General features: G+C 38.4%; 1 protein-coding gene across 2 annotated transcripts in view; it reads right to left on the bottom strand.

The window, feature by feature from the left end:
* The window catches only part of Cps1 (carbamoyl-phosphate synthetase 1), a 108,842-nt gene that overhangs the window by 59,100 nt on the left and 22,203 nt on the right, over positions 1-27,539 (bottom strand). For both annotated transcript variants that reach the window (XM_011238500.1, NM_001080809.2), the window contains 13 exons: positions 26,325-26,381; positions 23,366-23,458; positions 19,797-19,886; positions 15,907-16,035; positions 15,238-15,344; positions 14,291-14,429; positions 13,227-13,304; positions 11,211-11,309; positions 9,492-9,587; positions 6,597-6,786; positions 5,642-5,799; positions 3,799-3,927; positions 1,175-1,319 (listed from right to left, as the gene is read on the bottom strand). In XM_011238500.1, coding sequence (XP_011236802.1) covers positions 1,175-1,319; positions 3,799-3,927; positions 5,642-5,799; positions 6,597-6,786; positions 9,492-9,587; positions 11,211-11,309; positions 13,227-13,304; positions 14,291-14,429; positions 15,238-15,344; positions 15,907-16,035; positions 19,797-19,886; positions 23,366-23,458; positions 26,325-26,381 — 1,510 coding nt within the window. The remainder of the gene's footprint in view (positions 1-1,174; positions 1,320-3,798; positions 3,928-5,641; positions 5,800-6,596; positions 6,787-9,491; positions 9,588-11,210; positions 11,310-13,226; positions 13,305-14,290; positions 14,430-15,237; positions 15,345-15,906; positions 16,036-19,796; positions 19,887-23,365; positions 23,459-26,324; positions 26,382-27,539) is intronic.

The following is a 27,539-nucleotide window of genomic DNA, read 5'->3' as shown; positions in this document are numbered from 1 at the left end:
TCCCTTTCTGTTCTCATTCTATTCCAACGTGAGGCCTTTGAAGTTTCAATCCCAGGCCCCTTATTACCCTATCTTATTACCCATAATCAGCTCCCTTTTCCTCAACAAACCTATCTCCAACATGGTCAGACACACAATTCTCTCAATCTTTTCATCACTAAACATGTTGGAAGTTTGTCAAGTTCCTCACCCCTCCCTACCTTACAGTCCCATTCCGTGCATGTTCCATCACTAAGTTGAAGTGTCTAATTTCTCTTGTGAATAGCTAAATACCCAAACTAAATCTTCATTCTTGACCTTGCATAGGAACTAATACTGCTACAAAGAAAGATCTTTTATATGTTCTTGCATTGACCTATCTGATACTTTTTCCACTAATTTTCCTCATAACCCTTATTTATCTCCTTTGCTTCTACACTAATTATCTTTATCCTTCCCTAGAAATTGAATTGTTTTCCATCATTCAAACTTTAACCCTCTTCTTACTGCTGTCTATGCCTATTCCTTTAAAAGGTATGTGTGGTCCTGGAGAGATGGCTCAGTGACTAAGAGCACCGACTGACTTTCCAGAGGACCTGAGTTGGATTCCTAGTAACCACACAGTGTTAAAAGGTATGTGTGTCTCTAGTTTAAAGATTTCTTCTACACTACATGATTTCCAATGACCCTGTGTCAACATTTTCATTTTTGTGTTCCCAGGTATCCCATTCTAGAGTCTCAACTCCTTTCTCCAAATTTCTTCCATCTTCAATTTGACATTTCTGGAATGAAAGTCAGCATCTTTATCCTGTGGAACCAACTAGTTTAACTTGCTAAAAGCCTACTTTCAATACCTTTCAATACGGTTTTCTCAATTGCTAATACTTCAGTGTGCTGTAAGGCTTTGCAAGCCCCATCTTTACTTCTCAATACTGTTAAGGCTCAAATTCATGGTTTATCTGACCTTCCCCCATTGAAATCAGGATTGCAGTATCTATCATGCTGCAGAGAATTTCTGTGAGTTCCAAACTAAAGGTGAGGATATTTTGAGTGCTATAAAATACTATGTATAAGCATTAAGTGTTATAATCAGTCCACCAAGGAAGACTGGCAAAGTACCTTATCTAGGCTGTTAACGGCAATCTGAATCTGGAGCCAAAGGCATGACTACAATTCCGGAAGATTCTTTGCCTACCTGTGTGAACACCCATGGCGTCAACATTTTCCATGTTACAGACTGTGACACAGTTATCATCTGCATCTCGGACAACTTCATATTCTATTTCTTTCCAACCTGTCACTGACCGCTCCACCAGGATCTGGTTGGTCATAGCAAATGCCTGGAAATCGATGGCAGAGATACCAAAGATTTAAGGAAAGGCTCTGGTTTAAACAGGGACATTAAGGAAAGTGCTCTGACCTACATGCTGGTCAGCACTAAAGTCTTAAACCTCATCTCCGCTCTCCCCCACCTTCCAGAAGGCATGGGGGGTCTGAAAATCAGTGGGACCAGGAATAGCATCCTCCAGTGAATGTGCTTGATTTGGGTTATTGAGGCTTGCCATTCAAAGTGCTGATATGACATTAAATCAAACTAATTTAGGAAAAAGAGAAAATAATTGAGCAATCAGGCAGAGGGAAATGAAATTATTTCAGCAGCTAGGCTTCTGTGAAACCAGAAAATGTGATAAGTACAAATAAATGTGGAAAAATAAGTCGAAAGATTCAGGCTTTCTCTAAAATAGCTGAGGGTGCTTTGTACAGTGACACACACAATACAAGTTTGCTGGTGCTGATGAGGAAGAGAAAGAAGATGATGATGCTTTTAAACAGTTAGCCAAGACGGCATATGCAACTTGGGAATTAGAAAAATCATATGCAGCTATTATTATGGTTAATCACTGCCTAAGTGCTTAAATACTCTGAGTCGTATATCATACATGGCTGATTAGACAGATATGAATTAGTATAATTACCATTTCATATTTACTGCGTACCCACAGTATGGCAGAATGCTGAACTCAATATATGAAAGAAGCGATCTTTGACCTTAGGACATGTGGTGACTGACAACTGAAGACCAAAATATCCCTTTGTCTCATAATAGATTTGATTTTGGATGACAGTAAGATAAAAAGAATTTTCATTTTATTTCAAATTATCAGTAGTCTGGATGATGCAGTGACAACTCAATTTAAATTTTCTATAATGGATCTCAACGGTGGGTTTTTTGCAACCTCAGTCATCACTGTAGGCTTCAACACTAAAAGTGTGACTCCTTTGTCCCCTGATCTGCCCATCATGAGGTTCTCAAAGCTACTAGGACATTGCAGAGCTACTGTTAACAAACAAGGAATGATTTAATTTGTCATTTGAGTTGTTTGCAGAAAGAAGAAGATTCAGGAACAAACAGAATAAATTCTGTATTTTAGTAAACTAGGATAGAGATTTAGATACAGGAAAAACTGGCATTCTTTCTGCTACCCTTCTAGCCTTGTTTGTAAATTCTTTCAAGTCTCCAATTTTACTCCAAAGTTAACTTAAGTACCTAAATGACTTAGCACAGCATCAAGCAGCTCTAATTATAACATCAAATGAATAAAGGGATAGATTAGGAGGTAATGATATGACTAATTAATCTCAAGGAGAAAAAAAGATTTTCAACAAGGAAAATATGCAACAACCATTGATTATTTTAGCAGAGTAGAAATAATTGAAAAATATTTCATCCAAGCTGTCTTCATATTGTAAATGTTCTATGAAAAAAAGCTGGTAATTCAGAATGCTTTATTTTGTGGAGAAAATATATTTAATATAGAGAAGAATATTCTTACTGTCTCTAAGTACATTGCTAATTTTAAGAATTCATAGCATGGAGTATGCTATATTAAATATATTTTAGAACTACATATACATATTTTGCTTTAAGTAAATAACTCCAAAGTCCTGAATGTGAAAAGACACCTTTCATATTAAATATGTTGCCTTTTGTGTTTATAATATGGGCAACTTCAGAAAAACTACATCTAAAGTTGTTGGCTTATAAACCTGTCACGTACAAGTGCCTAGGTCTATTTAATTGTATTTATCTGCTTTCAACTTTTTAATATCAACAATTTTAAATCTTATTCTATTTTAATTCAAAAATAAAAAAATAAAAAGCTACAAATTGTGTGAGACTAAGATACCCCTGCAAATGGCTGCACAACAATAATGTCAAATTCATCTTGCCTGCTGTACAGATGTCCTAGCCATCCTGCGTCCTTGTTGAGAGTCATCACTGAGTCTCGGTGTGGCCATCTATGGTTCTTTAGAATCAGAATATGGACAAACATCTCTGGAGCAAGGTTTTATGTGTTTATCTATGTTTTATGTAGAACATCTTTTTTAGGGAAGATAGTTGCATTAAATCTCTCAGAATGTATTTAATGATGAATTAATGTGCTTTTGATAAAAAACAAACTATAAGAATTCCACCCTCCCTTGCATTTTTGTTTGTGTGTTGGCAAAATCCACTCATATTATTAAACTTGGAGGCTTATACTATTTTCTCAAAAGAAATGTGAAAAACAAGGCATTTTTAGTCTGCTCTTCTCTTAGCAAGTAAAACATCATTTAATAATGCAATTTGCTGGAGTAGATTGTGAAATGCAGGTGGTTGAGCTGTGCCTCCATGAAGTCAGTAGCAAAATGAAAATGGACAAATAGGTAGAGTGACCACTAGTTTACCTAAAGTCATATGGGTTAAAGATTTGTGCTTTTTCCCTCTCAATATCAGGACCATTTGAGGATAGAACATTGCTCAGAAAAAATACTTACTTTTGTGCCAAGGTCTATTAAGGTCTCCTTATTGGGACAGATGCCAGAGCCTAAGCCACCCAGAGCATATGCAGACCGAATCATCACAGGGTAGCCAATGGTGTCTGCTGCCTTCAAGGCATCCTCCATCTGTGAACAAATCGAGGATATTGAAGCTAAAAACCCAACCCCTCTATCTCCTCTCTCTCTCTCCCTCTCCCTCTCCCTCTCCCTCTCTCACTCTCTCTCTCTCACTCTCTCTCTCTCTCTCTCTCTCTCTCTCTCTCTCTCTCTCTCTCTCTCTCTCTCACACACACACACACACACACACACACACACACACACACACACACACACACAGTCAGTCACAACATGAAATCCCAGAAACTCAGGTTAATTGGCTGATTTGCACAGAGGGGAGTTGTTTTATGTTATCTCTGTCTAAAAAAAAAGTATCACTCTACAAAGTTAAGTAAAACATGGCTGTAATTTTTTCACTTTCATCAAGTGAATTTTAAGTTGACACTACACCATGGCCAAAGGCAGAAATAATCATCACTTATTTGAGAATGAAAGAGATACAGAACAATGGTATTTTTAGCTTTAGTCTGAAAGTCTGTCATTTAAAGGGAAAAAAAAGGTGTTTTCTATTCTTGAAGCTAACATGGCGATAAAACAATGTGCCATTAGGAATGCTACATAAAAGAAGATATTTCATTTTTCAAATCTATTCTCAAAACAGTCTCTCCAGCCTGGAGATTTTTTTAACTTACCAAATATGACATATGGTGGCTATATTTTTCTGTCATGGAATATTATTACACCACCAATGGGAATGTAATTACACCTTCCCCATATGCCGGTTTCTTATCATGGGGAAGCAAGGACATAATTATATCTGGCAATGAAAGTATGAATGTACGGCAAGAGCTTCCCAAAGCATTCGGGAGAGCTCCCACGGAATTCTTCTTGATTGACAGATTTGTAGTCTGCATGTATTTGGTAGCATTCTTTTCTGAGACAGATACACCCAGTTTTAGTCATGACAGAAATACTTGACTGATACCTAAAGCTTTGCCTATTTCTACAATGGGAAGGTTGTATTTAAAGCTTCTACTTTCCACTATTTTATATTTTGGGTTTTTTTTTGAGGGGGGTTTTATATATATATATATATATATATATATATATATATATATATATATACACATGTGTGTGTGTGTGTGTGTGTGTGTGTGTGTGTGTGTGTGTGTGTGTGTGTGTATAAAATCAAAATAAAATCAGGGCAAAAAGAGGTGTACACCTAGGTGATTTTTGTTGTTGTTGTTGTTTGGTAATATCCTAAAAGTAGGCACAATGTATAATAGAAAGTGAGTGTAGAGAAATGAAACCCACATGTATATAAAAAGTGTGCCCATCCAGGATGAGTCTTACTGACTTCATTAGTTCATTTCTTTACTATTTATTTCATTCCAAAAATCCAGTTTTCAGGGCATTACAATTTATACTCAACATGTGTGACTTATTGCAGAAAAGAAGAGAAGGCAAAAATATGCTGGCTATCAGAAGTCAGTATCATTATTTTCAGTTCAAGAGGTCATGGGTGCTTCAGCCTTACACAAAGGGGTTCACCTGGGGGGTTATATTTTTTTCTCTGCAGAGTAAAATACCAACATCTATTCCTCCAGTTTTAGCTCTGAATGCTGCTATTAATTCACACTGTTTCTATGGGACTAAAATATCTGTGAGAAAAGTATATGTAAATGTGAGGATTTTGGATATAATTATCATACATGACACACCATTCTCCATGCAGTCCAAGACTAGTAATGTGTGCCCATCTCCCAAGAACAAAGTGCCTTACTGATTCCACTGCAAAACTGGGTGCGATCTTCTCGTTGATCTCATTCAGCTTGTCTGAGAACAGCTGCCTGTCTTCTGTGGCCATAATGGACTCAACTGATGTGCCCAAGACCTTCACCCCATATTCCTTGAGCACACCCCTCTTGAATAGTTCCACTCCTACAGAATAATTAAACATCATTGGATTTCTTAATCCCAAACTCCATCTCTTCTTAACAAACACTGAAGACCTCAATTACAAAATAAATAAGTAGATAGATAGGTGACAGAGAAACAAACAAGCATCCTAGGTCTGGAGAAAGACAGCTCATCAGTTGAGAGCACTTGACTGATCATGCAGAGGGACAGGATTCAGTTCCCTCAGCACCCACACAGTCCATATCAATGGCCCAAAACTGTAGTTCTAAGGTTATCTGATGGCACCTTTTGACCTCCTGGAGAACAAGGTCCAAGTGTGGCACATATACATGAATGAAGGCAAATACCCATAACATGTAAATATATATATATATATATGCAATTTCAAAAGAAATTGCATTCAAGGAGACACCACAGTCAATAATAGAGCTGTAAAGTCCAGTCTATATCATCATGTGACAGGAAATGCCACAGCACCAACTATGGAGCATGAACATTAATTCTCATTTTTCATTCATAAGAGTTCTCAGAGTTTCAATGACAGCAATTTCCTGAAGTGAATAAAGAACCCCACTAAATCCATCTAGCCACGTTAAAGTCTTAAAGTGAATGTTTTCCCCTTTTTTCTACTAATTTTTTTCCATAAACTATACAATTTACTGCATGGTGTTGTAGGCTTCCATTTGCTGTTTCCTTATACATTAGAATAAAGGCTTTATGAACACGGAGAACACAACTATTAGATGTCTACTAACACTGTCTGTTTCACGTTGATGCGTTAAGTAGAGCAATCTACACCTGAACAGAAAAGAACTCACCACAGTTCAGAGCTGTCTGGCCACCCATGCCCAGAATCAGCCCATCAGGCCGTTCAGCCTTGATAACTTCTGTGACAAACTGGGGGGTAATAGGGAGAAAGTAGACTGCATCTGCCTGCTTCAATCCCACCTCGTTGGTCTGCACGGATGCGATGTTCGGGTTCATCAGGACTGTTTTGACATTTTCTTCCTGGAAGAAGAATCGAGTGTCTGAATTTATGTTCTAAGGAAAGTGATCTTTACTACATTCAAACGAAGACTACAACAAATCTTTTATTCTCTGGACTGGCTGCAGGGACAAGTTAATAAAAATTAAAGAAAAATAAGCATCTTGCCAAAGGAAGGAAGAAAACACTATAAAATAATGATAATAACAAAGAAGGGTGAGGGTTCCTCAAAATTGTCACCACGAATCCTACGCCAGAGACTGTCTAGAGATCTTCTGCTAAACTTGATTGATCTTAAGAGAATGAAACGATCAAAAACAAAAAAAATGCAAGTGAGCAAGCATACTATGGAATTGGAAGCAACATAGATGTTTTTCTCTATATGTCTAGCCTGAGAACAGCATTAAGTGTACATTTACAATGCAACATAATGTGTCTTATTCCTGCTAGAATCACTAAGATCCACCTGCTTGCTCATGGCCATTTTCTCTGGAATTTTAAGCCTGCTACAATGACTTAACAAAGGCCATTATACTAAGTGTCTAAAACTCATCCTTGAAAGCCAAATTTTGCTTTCAAAGAAGCTCTGGATTAAATATAAATACAGCTTGTGCTATTTTAAATTGCATGTAGTATAATATTGATTAATTTATTTTGTTTACTAATCCAATGAGAGAGATGCCGATCTTTCAATTAAAGAAAATGAGGTTCAGTGAGGTTAAACAGGCTACTAGGGGTTACATGCTGACAGTGTACTCTAATCTAAATGTTCCCATTCAAATGCACTTTTCTCTGACTCCAGTAAGAGTCATCAGTCAAGATTTTAAGAAATTATTCAGAATAAGATTGTTATTATAAAATAAGTGCTGCAAAGATACAGACAGAAACAAGTATATTTTGAATATAGATCATAATTGAAATAAATCGATCTAAACTGAAAACATATCACTAAGAAAGATTTGAAGGAAAGCTCACTTCCGAGGCACCAACAAACTTCAGAATATTGAACATGTTATATGTAGCTAATAGGACATGCTAGTCACTTTTTAATTCATTTAAAAATCCACACCAACCATAATTCATTTTACATGAACTTTGTCCTGATTCTTTCCATAATATATGGTATACATCATTGTTTTTGATACATTTTTGTTTCAGTTTGTATATTAATCTCCTAATTAATCATATGACATTGCATAATTTGAATCCTTCAGTTTCAGGAGAAAATAAAACACATTATATGAAAACCTAAACCTTTACAAAATTACCAAAGACTGAAACTATATACTACTTAAAAATATTCTAAATCCTGAATATAGTTACATTATGTCCTAGCCAAGATAAGCTGTTGAAAATCACTAATTAAAAAGATCCTGAATCAAAATATAATTGAATGTGAATTAATATTTTTAAATGTATAGGAAATAAAGTGAGAAGAGATGAGAAGGGAAGGGTTAAGGGGAGGGACAAGGAAAGGGAAAGAAAGAGGAGAGGAGGAGGGAGAAGAGGAAGAGAGGGGGAGGGGAGGGGAGGGGAGGGAGAGGGGTAAGAGAGGAGAGAGGAAGAGAAAAGGAAAGGGAAGGGGGAATGGAGGGAGAGGGAAAGGGGTGGAGGGATGGGAAAAAGAAGAAGAGAGGAGAGGGGAGGTGAAGGGAGGGGAGGGGAGGAAAGAAACTAGGCATCAGGGCAGTATTTTAGCTCTTTTCAACATTTATCAAGGAAAATCTTGGGCCATAGGCAAACTTTAGTCAGCTGTTTTCCAATGTCTGCTGTCCTTCTCTCCATCTGACCTCTCTGTGTTGCTCAGTGCTAGCCAGGTCTCTAGTGAATGCCTGAGGCAGGGTCACAGAGTCAGTGTTTATACCACCTCTGTATGACCTGGTTATCACAAAGTTGCTTGTTGGAGGCAGATTAATGAGAAAGCAAGATGTCTCTGCAGAAGACTGACTTAACCACAGGAGATAGTTTCTCTGGGTTGGCTTTGTTGGGATGGCAGTGGGGAACTTGGTGGATTGAAGAACCAAGTTTATCATTCCCAACAAATAATTCTTCCCACTTGAAACTACAGCCGTATCATCCAGTTTACAAGTCAGCAATAAGTGGATAGGATTCCCTGGGTGACAGGTGATAATTTTGTAAGCTTGAACAAAGGCATTACTATCCTCGCTTACCCAGCTAGGGCATCCCACATCCACCGTAGAAATGCCCAAAGTGTCTAAAATAGGATGTAAGCCTAAGGCCCAAACTTCCTCCTTTGCATCAAACATGAGCTTACTTAACAACAGACTCCTAAAGCCGGGTGTGGTGGCGGATGCCTTTGATCCCAGCACTCGGGAGACAGAGGCAGGTGGATTTCTGAGTTCGAGGCCAGCCTGGTCTACAAAGTGAGTTCTAGGACAGCCAGGGCTATACAAAGAAACCCTGTCTAGAAAAAAAAAAAAAAAAAAAAACAGCAACAGACTCCTGAAACAGTAAAAATTAATTCATGTTTTCAATGTGGAGAGACAACAATGTACATAATGCAACCACTTTGGCAAATGTGCACATTGGAAATAGTTAAAAGTTTTGGTTTGGTTTTGACCCAACTTTTACTACAGAGTTCTACCAATAGCTAAGGAAAATTATTATAGTGACTTTGAAAAGAAGTATCATAAATCTAAATTACAAGATACTAATTAGACTCATTAAGGAGAGCATATTAATCCTAGGAGAGCTCGTGCTCTCTCACCTTCATGGCTTTCACAGCTTGAGATCCCGAGTAATCAAATTCACCTGCCTGACCAATGGACAGACCTCCTGATCCCAGGATGAGGACCTTGGAAACCTGTAAATAATAAGAAAGAAACATTACTATCATTTCTCAGTAATGGAAATAAGGTATTCGCAAAAAGGAGAAGAGCCAAACTATGTTGTCTGAGTTTATATAATGATTCCCAGGGGAAAAGACTAACAATTAAAACACTCTAATTCCAGTATCCTTTCCAAAAAAAAATTTAAAAGAAGCTGATATTTGACTTAAGAATATGTAAATGCCAAATGCATCTACTCAACAAAAAAAATTTGTATATAAATATATTTGCATATAATGTATATGTTTTGTAAATGCAAAACCTTCTTCTAAAATTTATAATATTAAAAAGAGATAAAAGCTTTATCATAGTAACATATAAGTTTAAATATATGATTTAGGTCTTATACATATTAATCTTTGCCCATTTGCCTTTAGAGGTAAAATAATAAATTTTCATTTACCATATTGAATGGAGATTCATCCATTAAAAAAATAGATAATTGATAGAATTTAAAAAAATATTCTATCAACTGTATCTAGTGCAGTGATTCTTAAATATATGTAAGGCTTACACAGTGAGATTTGGAATGGGTAATGGAGAAATACCAAATTGTAAAATAAAGGTAACGCTGTTCTTTGGTACGTTGCTATTATTAACCTAGAAGAAGGGAATTTCAGAAGGCAGTATTTTAAGTGAAAATTCCTTATTCTCTGAAACTTGACCAGGTGTGAATCTCTGTGTGTGTTAATTACCATCTGTTGCAAGACGAAGTTTTGCTGATGAGGGTTGAGAAAAGCGCTAATCTCTGGCTACAAAAATAAGTCACTGGGAAAAGGTTTAGCACTATGTCTATTTAACAGAATAATCATGGTAGGATATCCTTGAGGCGCTGTGTGATTTGTTTAAACAAAGGTTCTGTGCAGAAAATAGAGGACTGGGTATATTCACCCTAAATGGGATATATATATACATATATATATATATGTATATATATATATATATATATATATATATATCATCCCAAGGCTCGAGGATCATTGGTTGTGCAAGAGGGGCAGAAAGAGTGTAGAAGCCAGAGCAGTCAGTGTCTACAATGAAACGTAGTTTCACAGATACAACAGGGTAGTTGTACATATGAACTCAGGATAGTGGTGGCAGCAGACACAAGGCCTATACAAGCTCAGAAGAGATGAAATTCCAGAATAGAAGGAGAAAGTAGACATGGAGTCCCACTGTTAGTTGGAAAGCTACTGGGCATTAATTGCTGGGAGGAAAGTCAACCTTCTTGAGTGGGGCCATGTGAGTGAATGGCCACACAGACAAGAACATACGGGCACCACAAATTGTATTTGGTGCACTTACAAACAATGAGGACACAAACCTAAGTAGGTAGGAAAGAACGGTGGATCTGGGAGTAATTTGGAAGGTGTGCCTCTATGATTAAAATACACTATGAAATGCTCAAAGAATTAATAGAAATATTTAAAATTTTTAATGTAAACGCCAATGACTTACCAAGAACATATAACAGAAAAATATAATGTTGCTGTTCATTTTTCATAGACATTAATATAATTTACATCACTTTCTTTAAAAGGTCATCAAGTGAGAGAATATGTGACTCACAAACCAAAACCAAGTCCACATCTACTGACCTCGACACGAGATGCCACCAACGCTGGCTTGGGCAGAACTGAGGTAATGGTGGTGCCTTTGCCCTTCTTTATCAGGGAGAAGAAGGAATCAAATAGGTACTAGAAAAGAAAAACAAAACCAACTAGTTACATACTTCTGGACTTAAGAGGTTTCTAACAACATGGCTGATGCTCAGTTAAGTGGGAGCTTCAGGAGACCTTTGTGCAGTTTGCTTTTTTGTTTGTTTGTTTTACTGTAAATTCTCCTATGAATATTGAAGGTTTTGTTACTTGGTGGTTGTAGTTTGGATTTTGAGTTTGCTCCAGTAACTGAATGTCCTCTCTTACAAATTAAGCCAGATAAAAACTTCAGGGAAGACCAGAAAGGACTCAATAGATGAGGGTTCATTTAGACTGTTACACACACACACACACACACACACACACACACACACACACACACACTAAACCTTTGGAGGCCGTCTGGGTTCTATTCACAAGTCCTAGAAGATGAGATGTTTTCTTCAGTCAATAAGCATGTCTCATACTGCCTTCTGAGAGTATCAAGTGTTTGGTTCTTTATTTGCATACCATTCATGTGAATCAAATTCTAGCTGAACAAAACTTGAGTGGAGAAGTTGGATGCACCTTCCAGTTGGAAATACTGCTATTTCTAATTTCTCTTGGCTCTAATATATGACCCTGAAAGATTATTCTTAAACTTTACCAGTGAGCTTACTTCTGTTGCTTCACTAGACATCACAAATGTCAACAAAAGTATTCACTTTGCAATTATTTGGAAAGACCAAAAAATAAATAAAATGGCCAGTCACAGTGCTCAAATTCTATGAAATAATTGCATCTTTTCTAATCTGAGGTGCTAACATGGTCTTGCAGCTAAATTTTAAATTTAAAACAAAATATTTAGCATGAATTGCATGAAGATAGTAACCATTTTACTGCTTAGCTTTTCTTAGGTTCATCATGAGTAGTTAAAACCATACTGGGTTGACTATTGTGAACTGATATTTCCAAACAATAGGAAGGACCAAAAAAAAAAAAAAACTGCAAATATCTAAGAAGCAACTTAGATGCCCAGCACTGCTCCTGAGGAGGCTCCTGGATGCAGGAGAGGAGTCACTCCAGACATGCCAGGTTTGTCAGGGTAGGAGTCATTGTGAGATTTGGTGGGATGGGTGTGCTAGAATACTGAACCAAGAGCTGATATTGAAAGAAAGAAAGAAAGAAAGAAAGAAAGAAAGAAAGAAAGAAAGAAAGAAAGAAAGAAAGAAAGAGAGAGAGAAAGAAAGAGAGAGAGAGAGAGAGAGAGAGAGAGAGAGAGAGAGAGAAGAGAGAGAAGAGAGAGAAGAGAAGAGAAGAGAAGAGAAGAGAAGAGAAGAGAAGAGAAGAGAAGAGAAGAGAAGAGAAGAGAAGAGAAAAGAAAAGAAAAGAAAAGAAAAGAAAAGAAAAGAAAAGAAAAGAAAAGAAAAGAAAAGAAAGATATCTAGGTTAGAAACACACTGCTCTAAGCATTCCTTTGGGTTCTTATTTTAAAAGTCACGTAAATCATGTGACCAAGCAGGCTGCTTTTTCCCCTCCCTGCTGCCCCTTTTCCTGACCCTGCTGCTGTTTATTTTCCCTCTGTGGATACACATCCAGTTGCCATAGGGATTTTTTTAAACTCACAGATGGGGGATTAAAATTTCATTCCAGTTATGAGATGGAAAGAGCAAGAGGGAATTCATTTGCATAGCACAACAATTGTAAATTTCAGAACTAAATATATTAGAATGATAATGCATAAAATAGCACCATAACATTGCTTTGAGCTTCTTAAGGGCTTTCCCCCTTTAAATTTAAGAAAAGATTAAAATTTACTCTATGATATTCGTGGGGGAATTTAATACAAAATGCATGGTACCAAAACACACTCCCTGAGAATATTATGTACCAATTATTTTGGTTTCTTGAGTCTTCACACACAAGCATCTCTGATTTTTTTTCAAGTATATAACAGACATCATCTGGCTGGCATACCTCAGTGTCTGTTGGCCCCGGGCTGACCTCTGGGTGGAACTGCACAGCGAAGAAAGGTTTGCTCTCATGCATAATCCCCTAAAGAAATAAGAAACAGGGAGAAATTCCATCTATGACAACAAATGTCAAGTATGGCAATGTATTATTCAGGAGATAATAAAGTTCAAATAGGAAACCAAGTTAAGTGCTTAATAAAGTTCTGGAAAAGCCCCAGTACTATTAAGTAACATGGTTGGAGACATTAAAGATTCACCTGTCTATTTAAGTAAGAATACAAAACAGCCCAACAAAGAAACAGCTGGATGAGGGTTCCATAATATAATAATTTTAAAAAATGAATGTGGTCTATAACCTTTGAGTCTCTTCTGGGATCTCTTCAAAATAAAACAAAATTCTCATATCCAACATGTAAATGACTTTCCCAAAGTTCTTCTTATAGAGGGTACTCTAGTGCTAAGTGAGACTCAAGGACACACCAAGGGCTTCCTCCAAACTGATCTGTATCAACTGACCCCTAATTATGATGGATATATAAGGTGGATTCTGGAGGAGGGTGCAAGTGCTGACTCTTAACAAGTCAACTAATTAGAAAGTAAGAGAGCAATTACTTTTTTTAAGTGACAGGCTGTTTGGGGAGATCACTCTATGGCTTAGAGCATTTGGACTACAAGCAAAAGGACCTGAATCCAAGTCCCTATCTTCTGTGTAAGTATCTAAGCAAATGAATGCATGTGCTTATAACCTCAGCATTAAGGAATGGAGCTAGACACTTCCTGAGAGCTTATTTATTGGCCGTACAGCCAAACCAAAGCTATCCAGTTCAATGAGTGACCCTGTCATAAGACAGTAATGTGAAGAACAATCCAGGAAGAAACTGGGTGTCCTGCTTGGGGCTCCCCATGTGCACACTTGGGTGCACATACCTGCACAGTAGACATGCACATGCATGTGCACTTGCACACACACATGCATATCACATAGACATGAGAAAGCAGTACAGAAGAGACCATAAAAAGCCCTTAATTTCTCACTTCCAACTGAACAGGATTGTTGAGAGCATTTACCTCGTTTGTTTGATCATTGACATTCACAAACAGTGGTTTCCAGCCAGCAGGGAGTGTGTTGTCCAGAGCATAGCCATGATTCTGAGCAGTTATGAAAGCCTGTCTGTTTGTGATATTCAAAACAGGTTGGTTCTGTCCTCTGGAGAGAGATGCAGAGAAAGAGCAGGGGGAAGGAAAAGTGAAGAGAATGTTAATGTTACTCATAAAGTCAAATTCAGAACTTTCAACAGCGTTCGCGGAAATCACTTTAAGAAAAGAGTCACAGATTGTTAATCCCAATAATTTCAGCCTCCAAAAAGAAAAATAATCAACTCAGGAAGCTTTGTTGAGTCTTAAATATCAGTTCTATTAAATATCTACAATCAGTTTTAGAAAGGCACTCATAACAAAAGGAATTGCATGCTGGCTTAACAGAAAGACAAATAAGCAACGTATTTTAAAGGAGCCACAGTAATTTTAAAACCCGAGGAGAACTGTCAGAGTTAACCAATAGATGACTTCTCAGATCAGAATCCTTCTGCACTGTGTGTGGAGGGAGGGAGGGACAGCATCTGGTATTGAATTGGGGTGGGGGCAAAGAAGTGAATCAGAGGGTCTGTTCTCAGATCTTGTGACATCCTAGCTCCTTAAATTTTATCAATGTTTTTAAACTAAGCTTAAAATTGGACCAATTTCCCTTGGAATACCATCAGATTGAATACTATAACTTCAATTCATGTTGTAAGAAGGAAAATAACCTTAAACTATAGCAAAGTTATTGTTAGAGAAGGCTGCCTCTCAGAAATGTAATAAAAGTGGTATCAGGTGGTCAGACAACTGTGAACTACATAATAGGATGGCTGTCCTTTACACTGCAGAAACGTTATGTAAATTCTCTAAGCCGTTTGTGTTTGGTTACTGGTGGTATTTCAAAGGTAGTCTGACTGCAAACAGTCATAATGCCTTACCTGTTGGCCATGGACATCTTGTAGGATTTGGCACCAGCAGCCAATCCTGTTATTATGTTTCCTGTACTGATTCCAAACAATGGCTCTTTGCGGTCACTCTCCAAAATCTATATCAGGGAAAATCATCAACGCAGTAAGACAGATACTGAAAAACTGTCTCTGAAAGATCAAAAGCTAAAGCACCCCCCACCCCTCATCAGTAAAGAATTTTCAAGTTAGAGTGTAAAAAAAAAAGACACAGTTGGTGCATCTGTAGCATTAGAACTCAGTAAAATGTTCTTGCCATTCAAATTAAACTAAATATAGTTTAACATTTTAAAAACCTGAAGGTCTGATAGGTTCTGCATTGAGATAAGAGGTCTAGGTTGTCATCTTGCAATTGTGAGGGACATTATAGGTGAAGCTTAGACTCCAGCCAGGTACTACTTTTAGTGGAGGAAGCCATGACAAGGTTACTCTGCCCTAAAGGAAAGCTACACTTCTTCTAATTAGAGTCCTCACTTGTTTCTCTCTAAAATACCTATGCTAAAATTGCCTCCAAAGTCCTAATATAAGTTCTAAAAATACCTGAATAGATGAAACATAGCTTCTTTAGAATACGGGGTAAATGCCCTTCACACCCTCCCACCCCTACCCCAGCAGTTACATACAACCCCAGGCTCACTGCACCTTTTTCACATTCTGAATTAGTGGCTGTGCAAGAGCTGGATTCCCAGGTCCCCCAGCAATCAAAAGTCCATCATACTCCATCTGGGTGAAGTCGTGATTCCAGGGAACCAAATGCACTTCAGCTCCTCGCTGCAAAGGAAATGCAAGAAAGATGAACTAAGCGTTTGCCCTGCTAACGTGTGATTTTGCTCGGTCTTCTTTTGATGAACCGGCCCCTAAAAGAAATAAAAGAGTGTGTAAACAAGTAACACTGAATAATGTTATGTTATGTTATGTTATGTTATGTTATGTTATGTTATGTTATGTTATGTTATGTTATGTGGGTGGCCCACTGTGCTTTATATGACATAGGAGGACCAAATGATCAATAAGAAGCAGAGGGGGAAAGGCATTGAAGGTTTCATCATGATAAAAACAAGTGGCATATTCCCATTAATGGCTTCAATGGCGAGCCTCCCCAGCACAGGACAGCAAGGCTGTTTACCACCTCAGCAGCTATAGCACAGAGTGGCAAAGAAGAGCCATCTCTGCAAATGTGTGACCACATCTGACCCTTTCATTTTCTCCTGTTTTGTCTGACAAGATTTAAGTTAACTTTTCTTCCTATGTTTTTTTTTCAACCCTTCATATCCTGAGAGAAGAAAGTCAAAATGATTTTCATAAAAGTAAGCAGGAGAAAGAGGTAGCGATCTTGAAGAATAAAATCCCTGTTCTTCTGGCAAGCTTACAAAGTGCCAAAAGTTGCTAGGCAAGGTGCTGGGGAAGAAAGTCATCCATGGCCTGACCCAGCACTGGACATGGTGCTCCCATGCTGACTGGCTGGGAAGATGTATCCACTATTGTAGTAGTGGCATTAAGGTTATGGGGATAACCAACTGCTTGCTGATTGGATAGGGGGCCTTTTGCACAAGGGAGATTTCATGACTGGCACTATAAACCTGGTCAAAATCTCATGCCTGAGGAGGTCATAGGCCCTAGCAGGGAATTAACTGCTGTTGTTTTCTTAAACAATCGTGATTTCAAATGTGTATGTTTATTCCCATAGCTCTGTGCAGCGCTCAAAACTTTGGTCAGAGAAGTTTCTTTTAGCAGTGAGTAGTGTATGAATAGGTAGCAGTGAGTGCAGAGACTCAGAAGTTCTCAAAATGCCAAGTATGAATAACACTCAGTGCTCAGCTCTGGATGGGTCAGGCATGTCAACCTCCCACCATCTGAGGTTCGTGACATTGATGTAAGGGGGCAGGAAAGCATGTAAGAGCTGGTGAATGGAAGGAGACCTGGGAAATGCTGGCTACAGCTGCTGGACACATCAACTCACAGTAACTGTGATTACCTACGTAAGACCAGCTCGTAGGTCAAGCAAGCCAAAATTCCAGTACAGATGAAGGAGGACCTCTAAGGCTCCATGTCCATCAGAGAAGCTGTGGGCAAATTGATGAAGAGTAGCTATCCTTTGGTCTAGCCGCAGGTAGCCATGCTCCAAAGCACAGAAAGACACTCATGGGCACATAGGCACTAACTGGACTGAACTGAATTAATAGCAAAAACAGAATCAAATAAAAAGAGGACATAACACAGAAGGGAAAGAGGGAGACAAGATGAAGTTGGAAGCAGGGTTGTGGAGAGAAGATCCTATCAGAATACATTGTATAAATGCATAGAGCTTTCCAAGAGTGAAACTATTACTTAGAAAGAAAGAAAGAAAGAAAGAAAGAAAGAAAGAAAGAAAGAAAGAAAGAAAAAAAGAAAGAAAGAAAGAAAGAAAGAAAGAAAGAAAGAAAGAAAGAAAGAAAGAAAGAAAGAAAGAAAGAAAGAAAGAGGAAAAGAAAGAAAGAAAGAAAGAAAGAAAGAAAGAAAGAAAGAAAGAAAGAAAGAAAGAAAGATCATAGACAAGATAAATGAAGAGTAGATAGAAAATAAAGAAAATTCCAGTGGGAAAAAATGTTTAATTACTTGGTTTGTTTGAAAGTTCCCCTTTGAACTCCTGAATGGGTTCAAATCTTCATTCCCTGAGATGAGGTTTTGAAGGTTTATTTGGAATATTTTTCCATTAAACATAAACGAGATTGACAAATGACACCATAAGACACTCAAGTACAGTATACAACAGTGACCTCAGTGGACAACCAGAGTGTGAGATCAGTGACCTGGAGCCAGCATTGAAAATTGGCCCAGCCTGGGGAAAGGGAACTTAGTAGTAACTCTATGATCAATGGCTGTGGAGTGTTCTAAGGAAAGTTCTATGTGTTTCCTGGCAGCAAAGAGGCTCTATCCAACTAGAGTAGTCCCTTAGTTAAAGAATCCTATAATTCTTGCAACTAAAAACTGAGCAATTTGAGTTAAAATAGCAAAAATAGGAGTAGACTATGAAAGGGCCCTTTGTGTATCTGCTACTAAAAGATCCATGAAAAATTTTGCTAATAAAACTGATCATTTAAAATCATTACCCAGAGCTTGTGTCTCTAGCTGCATCTTTAGCAGAAGATGGCCTAGTCTGCCATCATTGGGAAGAAAGGCCCCTTGGTCTTGCAAACTTTATATGTCCCAGTACAGGGGAAACACCAGGGCCAAGAAGTGGGAGTGGGTGGCTAGTGGAACGGGGGTGGGGGGTAGGGGGAGGGTATAGGGGATTTTTGGGATAGCATTTGAAATGTAAATGAAGTAAATAACTAATAAAAAATTGGAGGAAAAAAAATCATTATTTAAATGTTGCTGGTAGTCTCTGACAATGAGAAGATGAGATGAAGAATTCCCCTGTATCCACGCTAGTTTGATATTAAGCAAATATGGGTAAGAATGTGCAAGTATGTTTGTAGTGGATATGTGTGTGCGTGAGAGAGGGGGACAAAGAGAGAAAGAGAGACAGACACAGAGAGAAAGAGATTGAAAGTGGGAGGGTTATAAAGAGAAACTCTAGCAAAATAATACTTAATAAAATGCTGCTATAATGTTGTGAAATTCTCCTTAAGGATTTTAAAGTTCAATTTTACTTTGTTTTCTAAGAGATTGCATAAAGCTCTATAGAAGTCTTAAACAATATCAAGACGTAATCCTTGCAAACATAGTTCATAATAAAAGTAGTCCAACAGAGGAACTGTCAGACAAATCCTGGCTTTTTTCTATTTCCAAACTTCAATGAAAGTGAATGTAGACTTTCTCAGAATAAGTGATAAGAACAGCCAATCCAGGCCCAAAAGAATAGTACAGGCTCTCTATCGTGTGTGGCTTCTAACTCCTCCCTCGTGTGTGTGTGTGTGTGTGTGTGTGTGTGTGTGTGTGTGTGTCTGGTTATGTCCATATGCACATGTAGGTGATGTAGATATAGATTATGTGTGTATGTTTGTGTATATATACATATATGCATATGTATATGTTTTGCACTGGAATATGTATGAGTAGAGGTTGGAAAAAATGAGAGAGACCAATGAGGAGGAATTGGGAGGTTCTATGGGGGAATGTGGCGAGGCTAGCGTATATGTGATCTAAAAGTGAAAGGAAGAAACTAGAGGGGAAACAACCAAGTAGAGAGGAACAGGGAGGAGGGGGCAGCAAAAACTGAGCATTCACCAAATGGCCTTAAGAAAACCCTGTTCTTTGCTAACTAAAAGGATAAAATAAATTGATTAATTAATATAATAACAAATAAATGATTAAAAAGTTCCCTTTTTCCATGGGTTTTTGGTTCTTGGGGATTTTTTTTAAAAAAAGGACATAGTTGTCTGTGCCCTTTATTTGAACAGGGATATATGTGTCGTCTTGTGGATCAAAGGCAGCAGGAAGAGAAGAGATCCCCAACATTCCCAAATAAGCCTTCTCTCTCCTAAACAAAGGGAATCAAACAACACATCAGCACTACAAACTTCAGCTTCTCTGGGGAACGGATCTCTTACCTTAACTAGCAGGCGGATGACATTGTTTTTTATCCCACAGTCCACAGCTACCACTTTCGTGGGGTTTCCTTTGCCAAACACCTTGACATCCTGCATTTAAAGAAAGAAAACACTGAGAGAAGATTCCAGCAATAAGCACCAGGCCTGGACAGTAAATTCACGGAGGGTGTTTGGTACTTAGATGGGTAACAGATTGATTGTTAACTGCTAGGGAGTGACTGGCAGTTAAAAATCAATTTGTGTAAAAAAAGCACAGCAAATAGCACAGACTGTATCCTTTTTTATGAGAAAAAAAAAGCACTTTGCTGTTTTATATAAACTGTTCATTACAGTGATAAGAAAGATCTTTAAGAAGTTGGCTGCTTCCATAGTTAACTACCATCTTCATGTTTTGCCTCATTAGCAATGAAAGTTTCAAATAGTGTTGCCTGATTCCGTGGGAGGCAGACGAGGTAATAGATACATCATGCCTTAAATGCCACTTGATCGACGATTTGCAGTGCAGATCAGATTGGGTAGCCCTGAGTCACTGGAGAGAGACTGAATGGGTAAAATCAGTAAAAGTCATAAGAACTCACCAGCTAGTATAGACCAACTGGTCCTTTTAGATGAACTTAAAGTCGATTGCATTTAAATGGTAGATTTCATAAGAGAAGAACCCAGAGCATGTCATAATCATTATCTATGTCTTAAGTGCTTCTTGGAGGCAGATCGATTTTCATAAGCATCTACCCAAGAAGCAATTCTCCAGTCATAAAAGAAAAAAGGAACAAAAGAGAGAGGAAGAAGCCTACAGCACTTGGTGGACACACTGGTCCTGGCTTCAAGAGTGAGCTAGAGTACTCTGAATTTACAATGACTCCATGGTGTGCCAACAGTATTAGATGAAAGATGCAGCCTGAATACTTGAAAGAGCGTTTGCTTTAACTGCAATGTCTACCTCTCCACAAAGCCTTATGCATTCCTCATCCTTAGAGTGTGCTTGAGGAAAAGGGATCAAAAGGACGCTGGCCGTTTACTTTCTCCCTTCTGTGGCTCTGCTGGAGAGAGAACACTGAATCTAGGGAATTATTTCTGAAGTGATCCATTCATGCCATAGGTAATGTCTGGGAAGAGAGGCCCTTGGTCTTGTGAAGATCATATGCCCCAGTACAGGGGAATGCCAGGGCCAGGAAGCAGGAATGGGTGGGTTGAGGAGCAGGGTCAGGGGAGAGTATAGGGGGCTTTGGGGATAGCATTTGAGATGTAAATGAAGAAAATATCTTAAAAAAAAAGAAGAAGAAAGTACTTATTTAGTCTTAACCTTGGGCTCCTTTATGTTTTCCTATAAAATAAAATGTTACCATCTATTTGTAACTACTTCATATTGAGATGAGATGACAATGAATTAAATGAGCAACATTTCCAAGGCATATAACCAAACAAAACTCATAACATTTATATAACTTCCTGGTACAAATACACATTTTATCACAGCTGTGATGACATTATTCAATTACAGAGGCATTAACAGGACCAGCTGTTATCACTATGATTTTTTTCCCTTGGTTTGACATGGATTAAATATAGAACTGGTGAGATGGCTTAGTAAGTAAAGTGCTTGCTGGAAACCCCTAAGAACTGGGTTCATTATCCAGACCCCTATAGAAAGGTGAAAGGAGACACCAAAATCTACAAAGCTATCTTCTGTCCTCCACACACAATCAACACAAACACACAAACACACAAATGCATGCACAGAGTAATAAGAAGAATTAATTTAATTGCTCATTTCTATTATTCTCCACCTAAACAGACTTTGCATTCATCTAGCCATCATCACTGGAAATAGTATCAGACACTCTGATTACCAAAACCCACAAATGCTGAAAGCCCCTTTTCTAAGACCATGTGATATTTTCACAGAACTTGCAAGTCTAAGTGATGTCTAGCTTACTCACAGTAACTAATAAGACATAAATTGCATGTAAATAGTCATTATGTCATAGTGTATTGTTAAGGAAATGGCAAGGAAAAAAAGAGGTACACGTTTAGTATACTCAATGGAAATGCAAAGTAGCTGGCAGCTACATTTCAGGAAATGATTGAGGAAATGCAATTTGTTCTGCATGTGACTGAGGAAGGTGGTGAACAGGCACATGTGTGTTCACATAAATATGTGCAAATGAAGGCTAGATGTCACCACAACTTTTTCGGTAGTTTTGATTGTTATTTTGTTAGATGCACAGATCCGGAGCCTACACATATAGGAAGGGTTAATTACATGTTCTTCCCATGTCAAATGGCAGAAGCTATACAAAACATCACAAGTAGCCAGATGTGTGGATTTGCCTTAGGATTCTGAAAATGAATGGATCATATAGTGTTTTCAACTGACCACAGAACTCTTTATGGTGAATTTCTCTAAGCCAGTGTTCCTGACATTTGGGACAGTGGGATAGTGATTTTACTATCAGGTGACCTGATCCTCTGTTCACCTACGATCTGCTGCAAACACGCTGAATGGATTCCCCATTCTTCTCAGTACTGCTCTTCAGACAATGATACACGGATAGATGAAACACTCTAGATCTCATATGTATCCACTTGACATCTGCCAAATTTATTGTTCATATAAGTGAATCCTCTGCTTCTACATATCGACTTATGTATCACTCACTGAACAGACCCAGCTGCCCCAGGTCTCTACTTCTGAACACATGGGGTTATTTCTGCCATAAACAGCTCCATTTCTGTTTATTTAACTATCTATAGGAGCTAGCTTTTTGTCTGTTGGCAACCTGAACACCTCCACTGAGCCTTCAATGATAGACCTGCCTCATTTTGCTACTGCACCATGCATGCTATTGCCTTGACTCGTGAGTATTCAAAGGTTAGACATTAGCACACGATTCTGTACATACTGGATGGTTTGTCTGCTTCTCTCACCAGACTCCTATGGTCTCTGAGGTCAGAGAGGGTGGCACATAAGATTCATTCATACCTTTGTTTAAAAGACATTCCTTCAAGACCAAGAGGCATGGATCTAAAACATGTTCTCTACCTTTGATACATAAAAGCTAAGCACACTTCACTTTGGAGTTACTTAGATGTGGACATTAATTATTTAGTTTAAATATAATACAGTAAGTCTTTTATATAGAGGGATATTTTTCCTGCACAAATAACCCTAGACCTTTTATTTTTGTCTAATCCCATCTCCCATCTCCTATCTCCCGTTGGACATTTTAGCTCTGAGTCCTGCTCAATGCCATGTCTACCTCTAACAGATCTGTTTCTATTTGATGTGGTATAAACCTTAAACAAGCAAAAGAGAGGAGGAGAGCAAAAAGTACAGGGGAAAGCCTCTAAACGGAGACCTGGGCCCTCCAAAAATGTCTACAAGAGAAGGCTACTGACTTTGCATGCAAAGACTTGATGGCATAGCTATTTCCTGCCATGGGACCACTTTGCCCCTTTAGCTCTGGTGCTGAACATGACCTCCGCCAAAATGAAGATTTTAATATTATAAAACTGGTAGTCTTTGAGTGAATGAAGCAAAACTATAAAGTAAGAAAGAAATTTCTCACCTTGGTTGAAACCTCAGCAATCAAATTCTGCTTATTGGGATCCACAAAATCCACAGACTGGCCTTCAAATTCAATCTTCCCAAGCATGGTACCCTATGGAATGAAAATATTCATAAAGTGGGAAGTAAGAATGCTGTGCTGACAGGATAAGCCCACAGGGACTATGTACGGCTGTTCTGTCATTTGGACATCTTTATATCAACTCATAACCATCATCAGGTCTTCATCTTCTCACGTGGAAATGCAAAGTAGCTGGCAGGTACATCTCAGGAAACGATTGAGGAAATATAATTTGTTCTTTTTCACGTGACTGGAGGAAAGTGGTAGACGGGCACATGTGCGTTCACGTAAGTATGTGCATGTATTCATATACAAATGAAAGCTAGATGTCACCTTCAGGAGTCTTCCCTTGGCCTGGAGCTTGCTGGTTAAACTAGGCTAGCTGGTTATTCAGCCACAGGGTCTGACTGTCTCCCTTGCTCTGGCATTAGGATTGCAAGTAAGTATTGCCATGTCCAGGATGTTTTACATGGGTGCTGGGAGTCAAACTCAGTTCCTTGAAGATACAAGGAAAGCACTTTTACCAACTGAGCTATCTCCCCGGTCCCACAGGGAGATATTGTGGAGCAAAGGCCGTTGTATTTTGTAAGGAAAGTTAGATGGCATCAGAATTCAGGTCACCAGGTTCCAAACTAGTGTAGCTTAATCAGACACTGGAGCTAAAACTATTACACAGAAGAGGTAGGCAAAAGAATCTGTTGAAAAGAAATTCTGAAATCTAGAAACTGCAAAGAAATAAAAAGAACTTATAGAGTTTGATAGTAAATTTGAGCCTCAGAAGGGGTAAAGAAAATGAAGTTTAATATATCAGAAATTTGTAGAAGTCTGCATAAAAGTATTTCCCTGTGGTAGGCATGTTAATATGCAGGTGTCCCAAAATGCCTGATCTGTGAGGGATGTTCCAGCCTCTGCATCGTTTTCACAATAAGCCTTGCTAGACCGACTGTGGCAACACTGTCTTCTTTTATTAGCTGTAGTGTTTGTCAGGAAGTCTACTTTGAACTGCCTTGAAAACTGGCAGCTATACCTAGTTATTGGGGTTTCCCTCACACATTTATTGTACTGAAGGAAACGAAAGGTTTATTTCCCTTTTAAACTGATTCCCTGAGAGAAGTCACTATGTGAATGAGGATGGAAAATGCCAGTCCACCGTGGAAGCATGGTGGATTTCAGTGCTGTTGTTAAAACCAGGGCGCTCAATCAAAGCCTGAGCGAAGCAAACCACCTTTCACCCTCACACTGGAGTACGTGGTGACTTCTGCCGACATTTTAAATCCAAGTTATATCATCCTATAGTTATGCATCCCAAATTTTGAAACTTGTTTTTCTCCTTTCTCTTAAGGCATGCTGTGTGAGATGCAATTTGAGTTTTCAATCTATGAGGAGCAGAAGCAAAAGCTAAAATACACATTTTTATTATGAGCCAATATCAGCCATAAACAGACATAACTGGTCATGCTGCTGTGTGCCCTATGATATTCAGTCCCTATGAAAAAAGCAGAGTTCATCTGAGGCCAGCACATGACAGAGAAGGCACAGTGCAGACTTGGAAAGAGTTTTCACAAGTCTTCCTGCCTGGCTACATTCTATCCAGCCTGCTACTTATGCAGCCTGAATTGCATTCTCCACTTGTATTCCCTTCAGGTCACAGATGCTACATCACTGCTTCTCATTCCCATACTCTGTTCAGCTAAGGTAACACAAGAATCTACTTCAAATACCTAACCTTAGTAAAGTCTCTTCCCAGGACAATCATAGACAGGGTAAGGTAAGCAGACGAACAGAAGCCTGAGCTGTCACTGTCCGCCAGCCACAGATGCAGCCACCCTCTCCTGTTGAATAGCCTTGGGGTGCTTGTTCCAGGAAGTACTCAAATCCATGGCTCTCAGGTTCCTCACATAAAATGGTATCCTATGTTCATCGCACCTACATCTGTCTATGACTTTAAATCATATCTAGGCAGCTTACAGTGGTTAATATAATGCAAGTAAGATGGGAGGAGCGACCACCCTGTATTTGAGGGAGAAACAAAATGTTCTTAGATTTTTTTTAATGCACCTTTTTAATAGTTTGTGGAAAACATACAGGGGCAGAGGACTAACTGTATTCTAACAAGGAATTCACAACTGGTTTCCTGGAAGGATCTGTGTCAGCATATACTAGCGAATTCCATGGTTTCCTTTTTAATGTATTAAAATTTGGTGAGAAAACTTAGTTGCCTTTGGGGAAATTTTTGAACACTAGTGAGGAAGTGTTTCTTTCTGGTCTGGGTTATGAAGACGCATGTAGCAAATATTAGCACAAAGAAGGGAACAGGTGGTGATGACAATCTCAGATGGGAGGTCAGATGTTGTAGTTATCAGACAGAACAGCAAGGATAATTTTGCTTTGAGTCGTTTATTAATACAGTCTTAGAAAAGACTCTCTAAATAAGGTAACCCACACGTGTAACATAAAACTGACCACTAATTCTTCCAGGGTGCCCAAGTAAACAACAGCACCAATGCTGTGAAATTTCTGATCTGCATTCTTTAGCATGGAGGATTCTGGTTAGGTCTAATTGTTAGATGTATTGTAAATACTTCCTCTACTTGTTGCACTAGCTCAGTCTCCCTCTGTCACGTGAACAGAGAGATAACGCCTTGCCTTGTTGTCATAATCAACACATAGTAGGCACTCAATAAATTCCTGCCAGATAAGTTGGTCTCAGGTCCACCCAGCTGCAAACACCATAATTAAGTAAGCAGTCCTGGAAATTACATCAGAAAAGTAGAGGAATGTGACATAGAATTGAACAGAGAGAGCTAGCCAGATTTTCTCCCTTGTGCATTAGTGAGTCCTTCACGCTCTGGAGGGAAATGAGAGGAGACATAGATTCAGCCAAAGATGATGATCATACCTTATCCCGAATTATTTTAGTCAGCATTCTTGTATCCACTCCATAAATTGCAGGGACCTGTAAAAAAAAGTCGCAGTGACAGTGAAAGGAGAGGAGATTAGAGCCAGCATATTGTTTTCAACTTGTACGCTTAGCCTCATCTATCTTCTTGAGCAGTAAATAACTCCCCCACTCCTTCTTTGCCCTGACCCAGGGTGACTGTGTTGTCAGTTCCAGAAAAATTGCTGCCCTACTTAGCACAAAACTCCTACAGTGAAGAGCATTCTCAGAATAAAGAACAAGAAACTCTGCGTATTAATCCCTTGCAACGGCTTTGCTGCTTAACCTCAGATACTAAGGGAGTCACAGTCTATACAAATATTTATTTTGAAATAATGAGATGTGTGCATATTTTAGAAATATGTCTGTAATTTTATGTACAGCATATATTTTTTCATCTACATTATAAAAAGTCAATCAGTGAACCTCATAAGAAATAATATGTAAATCTTTCTGAGCCAAATATTCATGGCACACAGTAGGCACTCCACATATGTTTTTCTGAAGGCTTGTGTTGTTTTGTGGCTTTCCTAATATTTGTCCATCTTATTCATCATTGAGGCAATACACCCACTGGTTTTCTTTTCTTTCCTTTTTTCTGGGTTGAATAAAGACAGGCTCACTATACATATTGAAAGTGCACTCTGACAAGCCATGAGGCAGGTTGAAATCAAAATTACTAATTCTAATATAAGAAAACAGGTTTACTAAATAACAGAGAGAGAGAGAGAGAGAGAGAGAGAGAGAGAATGTCAGTGTGAAAAAGACAAAAAAGGGAGACATAAAAAGAGAAAAAAGACAGAGAAAGGAGAAAAGGGAGAGAGATGGGAAAAAGAGGAGACAGACAGAAACAAAGACAGGGAGAAAGATAGACAGACAGAGGGACATTGAGTGTTAAATAACCATTACAGAAACTAGCTATCAGCCAAATAAAGATAACTTGTTTTAATGGTTCAGAAGAAATCAGTGTAACGTGGGCCACAACAAAGAGCCTTCCTATGCCCTTTGTGTTTCAGGAAGACTAGGACCTAGGAATCCAGAACCAAGATCTTTGATTTTATTTTTATTTTGTCACAAAGCAATAACATTGAACCCAATAGGTAAACACTCATTGGAAAGGCAGAACTTTCTTGGTGCTTGACAGTATTATAATTATGGTGTCTACATTACAGAATC

The sequence above is a fragment of the Mus musculus genome, chromosome 1 (assembly GCF_000001635.26).
Source record: "Mus musculus strain C57BL/6J chromosome 1, GRCm38.p6 C57BL/6J".
In the NCBI taxonomy this organism is placed as follows: Eukaryota; Metazoa; Chordata; class Mammalia; order Rodentia; family Muridae; genus Mus; species Mus musculus.
This window is presented reverse-complemented; position numbering and strand designations above follow the sequence as displayed.